Source organism: Leptonotus elevatus, chromosome 2, assembly GCF_054856555.1.
Source record: "Leptonotus elevatus isolate MCC_2025b chromosome 2, RoL_Lele_1.0, whole genome shotgun sequence".
Taxonomy (NCBI): Eukaryota; Metazoa; Chordata; class Actinopteri; order Syngnathiformes; family Syngnathidae; genus Leptonotus; species Leptonotus elevatus.
In genome coordinates, this window is record NC_141240.1 from 42,892,289 (window position 1) to 42,906,644 (window position 14,356).

The 14,356-nt window shown below is 43.5% G+C and overlaps 1 protein-coding gene across 1 annotated transcript in view; it reads left to right on the forward strand.

Annotated features, from left to right (window-relative positions):
• Positions 1–4,200, forward strand: part of LOC147180120 (Krueppel-like factor 7) — a 42,472-nt gene extending 38,272 nt beyond the window's left edge. Inside the window, exon 4 of the mRNA XM_086070336.1 lies at positions 1,903–4,200. Within this exon, the coding sequence (XP_085926462.1) occupies positions 1,903–1,954 (52 nt within the window). The 3' untranslated portion in view covers positions 1,955–4,200. The remainder of the gene's footprint in view (positions 1–1,902) is intronic.
• Positions 4,201–14,356: the final 10,156 nt, after the last annotated feature.

Sequence of the window (14,356 nt, forward strand, 5' to 3'; positions counted from 1 at the left end):
CAACATTTACTTACACCTTATAATGTCGCCTTACTTGGGAACACGCGTGCCGTCCTCATCGCATGTAATGGCTGCGCATGCATAATTCAAACGCCAGCACTCTCATTCTAATTTGAGGCCATTGTGGTGGCAATATAAACAATTCAAACAAATGTTGCCCCCCCCCCCTTTCCCCCCACCTGCATATTTTGCTTCAAATTGGAAGTGAAACAACTCGATTTTGTTAGACTGTTACGATTTGTATACCATGCTCGGGTTTGTTGTTTTGGCTTTGGGTCCCGTCTTGCTCGTTAGGTTTTGTTGGCACCTGTGCTCGTCCCCGTTCCCTTGTGTCATGCAATCATCTCCCCCAGCCAAGTGTGTCTTGTCCAGGTGTCTCTCGTTGTCTTGTCAGTTGGCTCGTATTCAGTTTCCTGGTTTGGTTCAGTCTTTGCTGGATCATCACTCTTGTGTTTCGTTGTTACTTTGAATTTTGTTGTTGTTGTTTTTTTACAGCTTTACCCATTTCGCTACCCCTGTTAGTGTTTTTGTTCATACATTGAGTTTGGTTGTCCTGCCTCCCTGCATTTGGCTTCACCACAAGCTCAACTACTTTTTGTTGAGTTTCCACGACACAATCCTTACAATTATGTTTGTTTTTAATCTCGCATGGCTTAATAAAAACTACACGACAAACAAACTATTTTGGGAAAAAAATTCAATACAAATAAACAAACGAATACTATGACATTTAAATAGCAAAGCTCAAAACAAATTAAAAACTCACTATAAGGAACATTTACAAAACTATGATCATCCTGACTTGAAGGTAGAGTACAATTCTTATAGGTGTCAAACTCCGGTCCTGGAAGGCCGAAGTCCTGCGGGGTTTTGGAAGTTTCCCTCTTCCAACACAAGCTGATTCCAATCAGCAGTTTAGTTATCAGGCTTATGCGGAGCTTGCTGATGAGCTGATCATATATCAGCTGTGTTGAAGAAGGGAAACATCCAAAACCTGCAGGACCGGAGTTTGACACCTATGCAAGTCCAAACAAAGTCGATTTGGTCCCACTCTAAACAATGTAAAAATTACAATATTCAGAGAAAAATTTACAAGAGAATACAAGAGAGTTGGCCGATCCCATGACAAAAAACTAGTAGGTTTTTTTATTTACTCAGAAATTTTAAGTAAGTGACATTTTTACTAGTTTATTTAAAAAAAAAAAAAAAAAGTTACTCAGGGGTTGAGGAACGAACTCACGGCCTTCCGCTTGGGAGACTGCCACTCTACCACCTGAGCTATGCCACTCCTACTGTGTGTTCAGGAGCCCAAAAACGATCTTGGAGTTACGAAGATTCTCGCTGACACGAGCGATTTACGAACGCACAGCAGGAGCAGCCGAGCTCAGGAAGTAGATTCCCAAACTGAAGTTGTGGGTTTGTTCCTCAACCCTGGAGTGACTTAATATTATTTTATTTATATATATATATTTAAACTAATAAAATGGAGTCAAAATCTCTCCTTGCAAAATGTACTTAGAATTTCTGAATGGAAAATATGTAATCGTTTTTTTTGTAATGGGATAAGCAAATGTTCTCATACACTGTAAAAAATACTTTGACTCTCTTCCAAGTGCAAATTGGACCAAATACACGGTTTCGAGTCCAATGTACCGCGTCACCGTTTGTGGCTTTTGCAGCTCCGCGTCGTCTGCTCTTGCTCGTGGCATAAATCTTTAGGAGCTGCAAATGAAAATGCTGATTACGAGTTAGTCACATGAGCACTAATTGCATGAGCGCCCACGGCGCAGCGCTCGCCAGCGAACAGCGTCGACAAAAAAAACAATCCTCTTTCCGCGGCGCCGACTTTGTAAACTAACGGAGCGTTTCCTCCCCCCCCCCCCCTCCTCTGTTTGTTTGCAGGTGTTTCTCACGGTCGGATCATTTGGCGCTGCACATGAAGAGGCACATCTGAGGGAGCACAAGACGCGTCGGAAGGGGGCGGAGCCAGCGGGGCAGCAGAGAAGGGAACATCACTTGCAGAAGAATTATCACCAAGGATCTCGGACCAACGTCAAAACGTGGGATGCGTCCGTTTGCGGAGCGGAGGCAGATGCGCCACGCTTCGGCTCGAACCCGGGCAGGCAACGCGCGGGCCCCGCATGATTCCATTCGGCGTCATCCGCCTCCTCGAGTGGGCAGCTCTTGCTCTTCAGTTTTTTTGCCAATTCGATTTGGTCTTCTTTCAGCTCAGCAGCAACTCGCTGGCTTTGCGAAGACTTTCTGTTCAAAGTCAGTCAAATCTCACGACTTTTCCATTTGAGCTCTCGAACTTGCCAACTGGATCCATTTAAGAATCTGGTTGGACGGTACTTGTTTCAGTAACGATTACAAACGTGCAAATTGGAGATCGGGATCGGAGGTCACCCGGACACGATCATCCATTCGGACTTTTCGGACTCTCCTGCTTGAAGCTGATTTCCAGATGGTTGGAGCTGAAACGAATGCACAAGCCTTTGGTTAAAAAAAAAAGAAAAGCCCCGGTTTGCCAGAACGGGAGCAACTTTGGTGCCCCTGCACAAGTCAAAGCAGCTTGTTGACTGTAACGGCACATCAGACAAGATCACTACGTATGTAAAGGCTGTATTGTTTGTAAGCAAAGATCTCTTATTTGTTCAGAAGACCACTCTGAAGAACTCTCTGTGAACGGACGCAGCCAAATAAAAGCTGCCGATGCCAGAAGTGATCTCTCGCGCCTTTGAGGGTGATCGGCATCTGAACGGCCGCCACGTTGCTCGCCGTGCAAGTTGCGTTCCGAATGCAATTTTCTCCACTAAATCAGGCCCTATGCATCTCCTGGGACACTGCGCAGATTTATCCCCTGTAGGAGGACAAATCCAATCACTTGGCTGGCAGATCAATGTGAATGTATCTCTAATGCAGTGGTTCTTAACCTTGTTGGAGGTACTGAACCCCACCAGTTTCCTATGCGCATTCACCGAACCCTTCTTTAAAGTAAAATGTGTGTTTGTTTTTTTTTCAAATTCAAGACATACAGTATAGGGTTTACTGGTGAACAAAATGACCAGGGAGAGCGCCACTCTTTCCTTCAACTGGAACCCAGGGGCAGCGGATATAGAATGAAAACAGCAGGGGCTCCACAAATGAACCCTGCGGGACACCATACGTTCCATTATACGTGAATTCATGTTGCACATATTCGTCTCACCACTTTCTTATTTTGACTGGATTACAATAATAATAATAATAATAATAATAATAATAATAATAATTAGGGGTGTCAAAATTAGTGTGTTAATTTTGAGTTAATTTAAAGTTCCTTTCATGCCAATAATTTGTTTAACATGCGATTAATGACCACCCCTTACCTTACTGGGGGAATTCCAGTCGCAGCACATCCAGGTCAAAATTTGGCTAAATGTAATAATAATAATGCATATATTTGTGGTGACTGGGGTCAAGTTGTATTTTTCTGCAGAATTTCACAAGTTACTGCTCTTAATATGAAAAGAATCAACTGTCATCGTCTTACAAATGCAATTATGCCATCTAGTGGCAGAAAAATGACCTCAGCACAAATCAACATCACACTCGTTTTTACAGTACAGTACATCGTTTTCATTTTAATTCAATTTTATGAATTAATCTGAAATTACTGTATCAATGACGAGAAGATGCAGCCACATTTCTATTAGTTAAAAAAAAAGAAAACTTAGAAAAAAATATTTTATTGTACATTTTGGACAGATATAAAATGTGTGATTAATTGTGATTTAACTATTGACGTCATGTGATTAATTACAATTAAAATTTGTAATCACCTGACACCCCTAAAAATAATAACAATTATTATTATTATTAATATTATAAATAAATCACACGACATACCATCTCAACAGCCACAATTAGGTCGAGCAATGTAGCACGTTCACCTGCAGACAATGATGGCCAAACGAGGCGTATCATCACAAATCAGAGTGTGGGGGGTGCGTGTCCCGAGACCGAGCCACCAAACCCCCCGCCGTTCGATCGAACCCAGGTTGCGCAGCTGAAAATATGAACAACGTTGCGCTCACCCCTCGTTAAAACCACACCTTTCCACATCGCTGCTTAACTAGGAAGTCACGCCCGGTGACTTATGTCCCACATTTTCCCTGGTTGACCGTCAGGGGGTCAGGAGAGCGGATTTCATTGGGGTGGCCGACGGAGGGTCAATGGGTGGGGGGGGGGGGGGGGGAGATCTACGCACCGATCCTGTCTGCACACTCAGCAACGATAACTGCCCTTTCAGCTCCTCAAACCCAATGAGACATCAACGGACGAAAGTTCTTCTTGGTGCTGACTCCCGCATCCCGGACGCCAGCGCTGCCTTTGATCCGGGCGCCATGGACAAATGGAGGCTACGCCAGCTGACTCAGCTGGGATCCTTGACACAATCTCCGGTCTCTATTGAAGAAGTGGATTTTTTTTGGGGGGGGGGGTGGGGTCAAATGAGGAACATAGAGGCCCCTCTTGTTTCACTTTTAGGATAGTTTGTAAGGCACCAGATCAGCTCCTCGCTAAGCAGTCCTCGTCTTCAGTCCGGGTTTGGTTGCAGACGATATGAATAAAAGTGACTTGCACCGTCAACGGCAGCTCTCCCGTACCCGCGTTTCAATACTCCATGACTGTGTGGAAACGCGGCTTTTGGTTTTCAATGTTCTCACGGTCAAGTCTGGACTGGAGCACAGAAATATCCCAAATAGCAGATCGTTTGGCAGCGACTCGACTTATTGTTTGAAAGTGCGCGCTGGAGAACTTGCAGTTCAAAATGTGAATGTTTACTTTTTTATACTTATTTTATTTTTTTGTGGTTCACTTACGTGTCCTTTTAATGAATGATTGTCAATTATGCTGTGCCTGTGTGTGTGGTTTTTTTTTTTTTTTAAATGATTTGTCTGTGTTTGCACTCTATTTTGGAGAAGAAGAAGAAAAAAAAAAAGGTAACATATCTGATGTTTTCTGTCCGCTTGCGCACATCACATGACGACCACCGCATCTCTGTACAGTAACTGTTTTATACACAAACGTGTGCACGTACATTCAAACACGCACACACGCGCACACACACACACACACATGCACGCTGGATCGGTCTGAGACGCAGGCTGCAGCATCGCTGATTTTCCCAATTTGAAATCAGACCCTTTTTTCTACCAGCGCCCCCCCCTTGTTGCCCCCCCCCCCTTCAACCCCCCCCCCCCCCCGTCACACTCGTCCTCCGTTTTCCTGTGTTGTCTTTCTCCCTTTCTTTCGACTGTATAAAGTGTTTCAAATTTATCATTTGTATATTATGACGTATGAGTATGATAATGTTCTTTATTATGGACAAATGAGAAAGCTTTATTTTTGTTACCGGTTTGTTTCATAATTCATTTTTTTAAATTGGTATTGTAATATCTCTATGCAAGGAACTGTTTGTTTGTTTTTTTATTTAAGAATGTAAATTATGTGTAATAAATGGTAGACGCAGTTTGGCATGGAGTCGTCACGCTTCCCGGCTGGTCTGTTTCATTCGTCACATGTTCTCAGCGCGTCTCCAATGACGTCGTTTTCTTCGAGATTCCATCGCACGATCGGCGCTTTTTTTGTCAACAATGAGCGCCGAGAGGGTTTTGGGCCTCTTTTGCTTCGCAATTTGCGATTCCATCCTTCACAAGGGAAGGCTGAGCAATCGCGCGTTAGCAAACAAGGTGAGAATGAAGGCTTCGCCGCCATTCTTGCTTTTTGGCCAGCTGATAAAAGGCTAATCGAATAAGTAATGGCTAATTAGGGAGTAATTACTCCCTGCTAAATGGTCCCATGCACTGTATTAATTCTCCTCGGGTCTGGCAGAGAGGAGCTCTCGTCAGGACATTTTTTCTCTTTTTTTCTATTTTAATACTCTCTAATTGAAACGTTCGCCCTCATCAAGACGCTTGAAACAATTTAACATACGCACTGCTCTTTTATCCGTCAAAGGGCAATCTTCCTATGTGCGTTCACTGAAACCTTCTTTATTGAAAAAGAAATTGTGATCGTCTTTTTTTCAAATTCAAGGCATAGGTATAGAGCAGGGGTGCTCAAGTTGGGTCCTCGAGAGCCCCTGTCCTGCCTGTTTTCCGTGTTTCCCTCCTGCAGCACAGCTGAATCTAATGATCAGATCATCAGCAAGCTTTGCAGAAGCCCTGATAACGATCCTGATCATGAATCAGGTGTGTTAGTGGAGAGAAACACGGAAAACAGGCTGGATAGGGGCTCTCGAGGACCCAACTTGAGCACCCCTGGTATAGAGTTTACAGGCGGACGAAATAGGGAGCAGGGGAGAGTAAGTAGCCTTTTCAATCGAATCTGCCGTCCTTTACCTTGAATTCAGAAAGTGTTGGTGTTCTTGTGCACCGCTACCGGGTGTACACGATTAGAATTGCTCAAGTTTGAAAAGCAAATCATGCAGTTTGGACGCCGAGTCCCATCATTTTAACGTAACTTGATATTTATGGAGCACTTTCGCGCAACCGCCGCTGACTACGTTTGCATGCAGTCAATATTCGGGTTAAGGTCAGAATTGCTGTTTGTGAAACAATCGAGGTTTTACATGCGTGGCGGACAGAGGTAACCCCCCGTTTACGTGCTCATTTGTTCGATTGGAAGATCCCGTAATTACGACAATAATGTCATTTCCGCATTTAACTTACTATACGTTCAATAAAAGACGCTCCAGAAGTGTGCAAGCGAGCGTCATGTTTGTTGAGTCTTTCTGGTTACACGCCACAAACACGGACTAATATACGTGTATTTACTGCATGTGGATTATAGACACAAACGGTGGCGTTTTCGCGGTGGTTTCGCCAAAATAACGTGACACCGCAGCGGAGAAATCAGTGCATTTAAGGGAGGCTCCGTTAGTAGGACGGCGCTGCGCTTACACGTCCGTAGGTCACGATTCCTTGCGAATCCAATAAGCCAAGAAGAAAATAGAGAAAACAAAGCGGCGTTCAATCCAGTTATTCCGAAAGCATTTATATGAGCAAGAATTTGGGTTATGAAAGGAGTTTTTAAAAACCTGAATAAGAGCATATTGGGGTTATTGCGCGTGTTTGCATGGCCTCACAAAACCCGAATATTGCCAATAATAAGGTTTTAAAAGAGTTATTAAAAGGGTACTTTTTTAAATTTATTTAAATTTATTTTTATTTATTTTATTTTATTTTATTTTATTTATTTATTTATTTATTTATTTATTTATTTATTTATTTATTTATGTATTTATTTATTTATTTATTTATTTATTTATTTATTTATTTCATTATTAGTATGACGGGATTATAATAATCTAGAAATCCTACGAGGTACCATCACAACAGTCGCAAGTTGTCGCGCGCAGCCGATGATGGCCAAGCTGAGCGCCTCGTCACAAATCTCAGATGAGTCGGGTGCGTTTTGACTTCCGTCCGAACCACTCGGACGGACTGACCGAACATTTGGGGTTTAATCGAACCCAAGTTAAGAAGCGCTGTTCTAAACTGTACCTACAAGATCTACTACTGCATGAGGAAAAATGCAATCTCGGAGTTTTCCTTCAATATGTCGGCAGCGACGCACACTCTTATTTGCTTGGAAGTTTCGCAGCAGGACAACAGACACTTTTTAAATCCGGCTTTTACACAGCGGAATATTCTGAAAAGCTGTCTTGATAAACACGCCGCTGGAGACCCTCCACTCTTCCCTCCGTGTGGTCCTCTTTCATCCATTTTGTGTGCAGCCTTCCCCTTTTCAGGGTCACCGCAGGAACTGAAGCACGTCCACGCTCAATGAGGGCAGACGGCGCTGGCGGCCTGTCAGTCACGGACAAAAGGTGAATACGAATGTTGCTGCGGTGAGTTCAAAATGGTCCCTTTTCTATGTAGATGCAAAAAGTTGTATTCTTTTGGACACATTTTCTTATGAACCGCTTGATAGTCAAGAAGAGTCACACAAATTGTAAAAAAAAAAAAAAAATCAAATAAATAATTTTTCATCCCAGTTGGAACCAGTTGAGGTGGCTGGGGCATCTGGTTCGGATGCCTCCTGGGCGCCTCCCTGGGGAGGTGTTCCGGGCATGTCCTACCGGCGGGAGGCACCGGGGACGACCCAGGACACGCTGGAGAGACTACGTCTCACGGCTGGCTTGGGAACGCCTTGGGATCCCATCGGAGGAGCTGGCTGAAGTGGCTGGGGAGAGGGAAGTCTGGGCTTCCCTGCTAAAGCTGCTGCCCCCGCGACCCGACCCCGGATAAGCGGAATTGAAGACGGAACGGAACGGAACATTTTTCATCCCTGAGAAAATGAAATCGATCGCTACAACTACTCGGAAAGTAACGTAAGTGTCACGCCGCAGTAAGCAGGGCTGTGCTGCTCTTATTTTCTCCATCCATTTCCGGTTTTATTTTGAAAGTACGAACCACCACTCTCACTTCAGGTCGCTTGCTCTTCCTCCAGTTCCTGATTGCATCCGCCTGTCTCCAGTGACCCACCTAATAATCGGACCGCTTCAGCCAACGGCCAGTTCGGAAGTATCGCACCCTGTGCACGGAATCGTGCTCACAGCCCTTGTTTGCCTTGCTTTTTGCGCTTGTGCCTTGTTTTTGCGCCTTTCGTCGTTCTCTTTCGAGTGGCCTGTTTCTTCTCCAGTTCGGAGCAGTTTGTGTCCAACGTTTTTTCCCTCTGCAAGCGGTGATTTTGTGTTTGTAAATAAACTGCTGGGGCGGTTGAGGGCAACCTAGTACGTACAGTATACATACATTTAAAATATATATATATATATATATATATATGAATATGAAAATTCTGATTGTTATTTTTTTTTTTATCAACTTTCTCATATGACTTTTGATTTGTATCATGTTTGATACATCCGGTCATATTGCTTTAAATGTGTACATGTATATCATAATAAACAGACATATTAAACATATATATTAGTATTTCCAAAAATCTGAAAAGAACATTACCCACTATTACAGTTTTTTTTACGATTGCACAAACACTAAAAACGAAAGAATTCCATAATTATCAACACCTTACGCTGAAGGAGCAAAACATTGGACCAGATTTTCACCAGTATAAACACAAAGTCAGCCTCACCCTTTTTTTCAGAACACACACACAATGATTTACGAAATACTCAACACACTTTTACACGGAGCTCTGTCATAATGACACGTCCAAGCAATTCCAAAGCACTGACTGACAAATCACCACACATGAGCCAGTTGATTAAACACACGATTGCTTTATTGTAGACAAACTAATCAGGTGTGAACACTACCTAAAAAATGGAGCAGGTAAGTTCACCTGCTTTCAAACAAAATAGAAGAAGTCGCAGGAAGAAAAGTGAGGGTGGGAGAACGTCCTCAAAGGAGAAGACGACCAAATGTGTCAAATGCAACGTTGCCATGTCATTAACCATGAATTGATGCCTTCCAACAAGACAATGGGGAAAAAAATAATAATAATAATAACAATCCAACCAGGGTATTGCCTGCAATGTTGATGAAAGTTGCTGGTCAGATCTAACGAGGCCAGGGGTCGGGCAACCCCGGCCCTCGAGAGCCGCAGTGCTCGCGTGCTTTAGATGGCTCCCTCCTCCGACACAGGTGATTAAAACGATCCATTCATCAGCCAGCTCTGTAGAAGGGTGATAAGGATCCTCACCTATGTTGGAAGAGGGAGACATCTAAAAGGCACGGGACTGCGGCTCTCTAGGACCAAAGTTGCCTACCCCTGAACTCTGCGATGTATTTCATTTATTTTTGTCTTTTTTAGGAGTGCAGTATTTTTATGTGTCTGATTTTTGGGCTTACAGTGTTGGGACACATTTTGTTGTGATTGTCTATCGAGACTGATTTATCTTTGACTATCCATCCATCCATCCATTTTCAGTACCGCTTGTCCTCACAAGGGTCGCGGGGGTTGCTGGAGCCTATCCCAGCTGGCTTCGGGCAGGAGGCGGGGTACACCCTGAACTGGTTGCCAGCCAATCACAGGGCACACAGAGACGAACAACCATACTCACACAACTATGGACAATTTGGAGTGTCCAATTCACCTGCCATGCCATATTGTGCATTTGCACTTTCTTTGTGTACTTTGCTTCGAGTAACTGCTAAAAGTTGATGAAGTAAAACATTGCAGTGTGAAACTGGTTCAAACAGAGTTAAACCTTATGACACGTGCGTATGTCATATTGCAACATAAGATGCTTTTTATACCTGTGTTTAAAGTTTTGACTCCTTTTGCACGGTATCTGAGATGTTCTACATCTCACGTGCATGGTTGCGCTAATTGTGTGCAGCGTCTTTAAAATCCGAGCCCCGTTTTGGATTTCGTGATTAAAAGCAATCGTAAAAAAAAAAACTAATTGGGGCGATCTTGCAAGGTTGCTGGGTGATACTGCCCTCTAATGGATTATCCGTGCAATGCATGTGTCAGATCATATACGTCAGGGTTTTAATGGGGAAAAAAAACATTGTACTCATGAAGGGCTTAAAATTTTTTAACAGCAATGATGTAAACAACAAAACGACAAAGGAAAGTTCTGTACATGTACAGTCACACATTAAGTCCTAATAATAGAGAAGATAATTTGACGAAATGGACTAAAATTGAAATTGAAAGTGCAAAAAAAAAAAAAAAAGTACTCCAGTTATCTCATTAGGATTCATGCAGTATTTAAATTTTTAGAGAAATGTCTGAGACACGGAGAGGCCATTTACATCAACAAGCAATCGGGAGGTTTTAGCGAACGGAGGAGGAGCCTTTTGAGCCTTTTGAGCCTTTTTGATTCAGTGCAAGCGGCAGCCCAGCGCTTGGATAGTTACAATTATAGGGAAAGTGTCACCATGGCCGCCTGTAATTAAAGCCTAATCACGCTGGTGGTTGCAGGGAAAGGAAGCGTCCGCGTCAGGCTTCCGTCTTCATGCCACTCGGAGCGACGTCTCGGCTCCTGCGGGAACGCGGCCGGCCCAAATTGCAATTTGTTGTGTGAGAGATTATTTTATATCATTTAGTGTCCTTGAATGCAATTTGGATTCTAGAGGAGTGAAGTCATTTGCCTGATTTTTTTTATTTTTTTTTTGTCAGCAGTGGGAAGAATAAATGAATAGTTATTTTGATCCAAACAAGTTTAATCACTTGTCTCACTTGGAAAGGCTTCCAGTCAGTTGCTAAGCAAATAAGAGCAGGCCAAAAAAAAAAAAAAAAAAAGTGGAAGTGACGAAAGCCCGCCTGCACACGAATCAGGATCTTGGACTCGGAAAACGAACCTGGGCTTGTGGTGGACGACGAAGTCTTCGGAACTCTGTTGAGCCGTCATGCATTATGCGGTTCTTTGGTAAAAATAGACCGACAGACTTGAGCTATTTATTTTTTTGGTGTGTGTGCGATTTACGCCTTTTGCTTCCACTTGGAGCTCAGCGGCTTTTGGCTTCTTGCTCGCCTTTGCATGATTGCTTGTGGACGAGTTCAAACCTGTGCATTTCTAAACTGCTAATGTAGAAAATGTAAGCAAGACATTTAGTCAAATAAGAAAATTATTACTTCAAATAAGCAAAATTAAAAAAAAAAATAATAATAATACTAGGCCCATATCAACCACTGCGGTCTTGAAAATAGTATTTTCAAACTAAAAACAAGTGATGTCGACTTTTTCCAAGCTGTAATAAATAGAACTATCTCAAGGACGGAGGTAACAGGTGCCGCTTTCTTTGTCATGACCCGGCCAGGAATTGAACCCACAACCTTCAAGTCAGAGTGTAGGCACTCTTCCACTGGATCACTGAGCCGGTACTGAAATAAAGACAAATGAGCTTAGTAAATATAACGAAATGAACCATATTGCGCTTTTTTTAAAATTTATCTTCTTACTAGATTGTGCAAAATCTTAAAAAAAAGAAAACTCATGAAAGCCCAATTCGGGGCTTTTGATGTTGGTTAGTTGTCATCTTAAAAAAGTGGGAAATGCTTGTTTTAATCGTCACAGGACTTCAAACTGGCTGTTAACACGCAACGCCAAGACTTGCTTGATCAAATAAGATCATAAAAGTCGCAAGTTTCTTCAAAATAAGCTCAACGATCTTGCCTGACAATTTCCTTTTAAGTCCAAATAACTTGTCAAAAGCAAAATAAGCAAAATGAGGTTAGATTCAAGAAATGATATTTTACTTCAGATGTTCGTTTTTGCAGCGCACGACATTTCAACATCGGACATTCCACGCGCGTTCAAAAGACGTTCCTGCGAGACCGCCATGTTTTGGTTTGCGTTCCGCGCACGCAAAAAGTGGTGCGGCTGCGGCGCCTCAAGGCTCCCCGACGGCCATTGATCCCCCGTCTACGCTCGCGGAGGTCCCGGACTCCTCCTTGATTGCCCCCCCCCCCCCCCCGCCGCTAATTAAACAGCCAAGTTTAACGAGCTCACGTTGCTAACAGGTTGAACGGAAAAGGTCACCGCTAACGCGCTCGTTTTCAACTGAACGCTGTCGATAACGAGGGAAGGCGTACACGGAGGTTATGGGGGCACGCGGGGAAGCCGCGGTTGAGTCTTGAACCCTGAGCCTCAGGAGTGTGAGGCCAACGAGCATGAGACATGATTTGGGATGCTCTTAATTGAGCTTTGGTGGCGTTTTAATTCAGTCAAGCGCAGAAGAAGAAAATACATTTGCTTTGGATTGAAAAGTGCTTTTGCTCGGTGCGAATGTCCACCGAAGCGAACCCCGTCCCCCCCTCCTTGACCTACATGCGTTATCTGCCCCGTTCATCGGTTATCTTATGGCGGCAGAATCAGGATTGATTGGTTCAATTAAAGTGGCCTTTATTGTGAGCCGTTTAATCCATTTCTATCGTCAAAGCCAAATACTACCTTCCTCTCTCGGCGTGGGATTACTCGCCTCTCCTTCAAATTTGCACCTCAAATAAAGCTTTAATGGGTCAAGGGATCGAGGATGAGCCCAATAATGAACTCACTGGAAAAAAATAAGCTGTTCGACCGCTACGCAAATTTCCTGGAATTTGTGCATCTCGCTAAGCAGCTGCAGTCAATGCTCACTTTGTGAAATTTCCGTTCCGTTCCGTTCCGTCTTCAATTCCGCTTATCCGGGGTCGGGTCGCGGGGGCAGCAGCTTTAGCAGGGAAGCCCAGACTTCCCTCTCCCTAGCCACTTCAGCCAGCTCCTCCGATGGGATCCCAAGGCGTTCCCAGGCCAGCCGTGAGACGTAGTCTCTCCAGCGTGTCCTGGGTCGTCCCCGGGGCCTCCCGCCGGTAGGACATGCCCGGAACACCTCCCCAGGGAGGCGCCCGGGAGGCATCCGAACCAGATGCCCCAGCCACCTCAACTGGTTCCTCTCAACATGGAGGAGTAGCGGCTCGACGCTGAGTCCCTCCCGAATGACCGAGCTGTGAAATTTCCAAAAGTGTGATTTCAGATATTCAGCAGCATCCGTCGAAATCCCGCCACAAGCGCCGCGTCGTTTGCGCGCTCACATTGTTAAGATGTTGAGGAGGCGTTTTCAAATGCGTGTACTTGACCGCCTTCGTGCATCAAAGAACGTGATTCGATTGATATTTTGCATTTCAGACTGCAACTGCCTTCAGTTTCAACAACAATTGACTTTGATTATTTAAAATATTTGATTTGATTTCATTTCCAGCCGAATTCTCCCATGCAGTCTTTCTTTTCTTTGCTTGATTATATTTTCTTCGAATTGATATTTTTTTTAATAGATTGGGTTTGGGACAGCAGGATATGTGTTGCTAATTTCCAATGAAACCACCCTACCCTTTATTAATTAGCTGAAGAATCTCTTTTTTTTTTTTCTTTTCTTTCTGTCCTTCCTTCCTTTTCTCGGTCTCTCCTTTGGTCTCTTGAGGCCTCCCTGATTTTATGTTTTTTGGATTTGTTGGGGTCTGGATGTTTCTTGGGCTGGGGAGGAGTTCTAGTGGGGGGTGTCTGGTCGGTGCTGGATTTCACCTTCCTTGGTTTTCTTTGGTCCTTCCTCGGGTCTCCTGGTGTTCGGTTTAGGTGAACGGTATGAGATTTTTTCTAATAGGTTTTCTGGTGAGCTAACAAATACACGCACGCACGCACATACACATACTCACCCACACACAAAATATATATATATATATATATATATATATATATATATATATATATATATATATTTAAAAAAAAAAAGAAAAAAAAAAGAAGAAAAAAAGAGCAATGATGATGACATTTCCGAATGAACAATACTGAGCTCTTAAAGAAAAAAAAAAAATGAAGAATCTCTTCTAATAGACACAGAAGGATCAGGAAGAGAAGCCC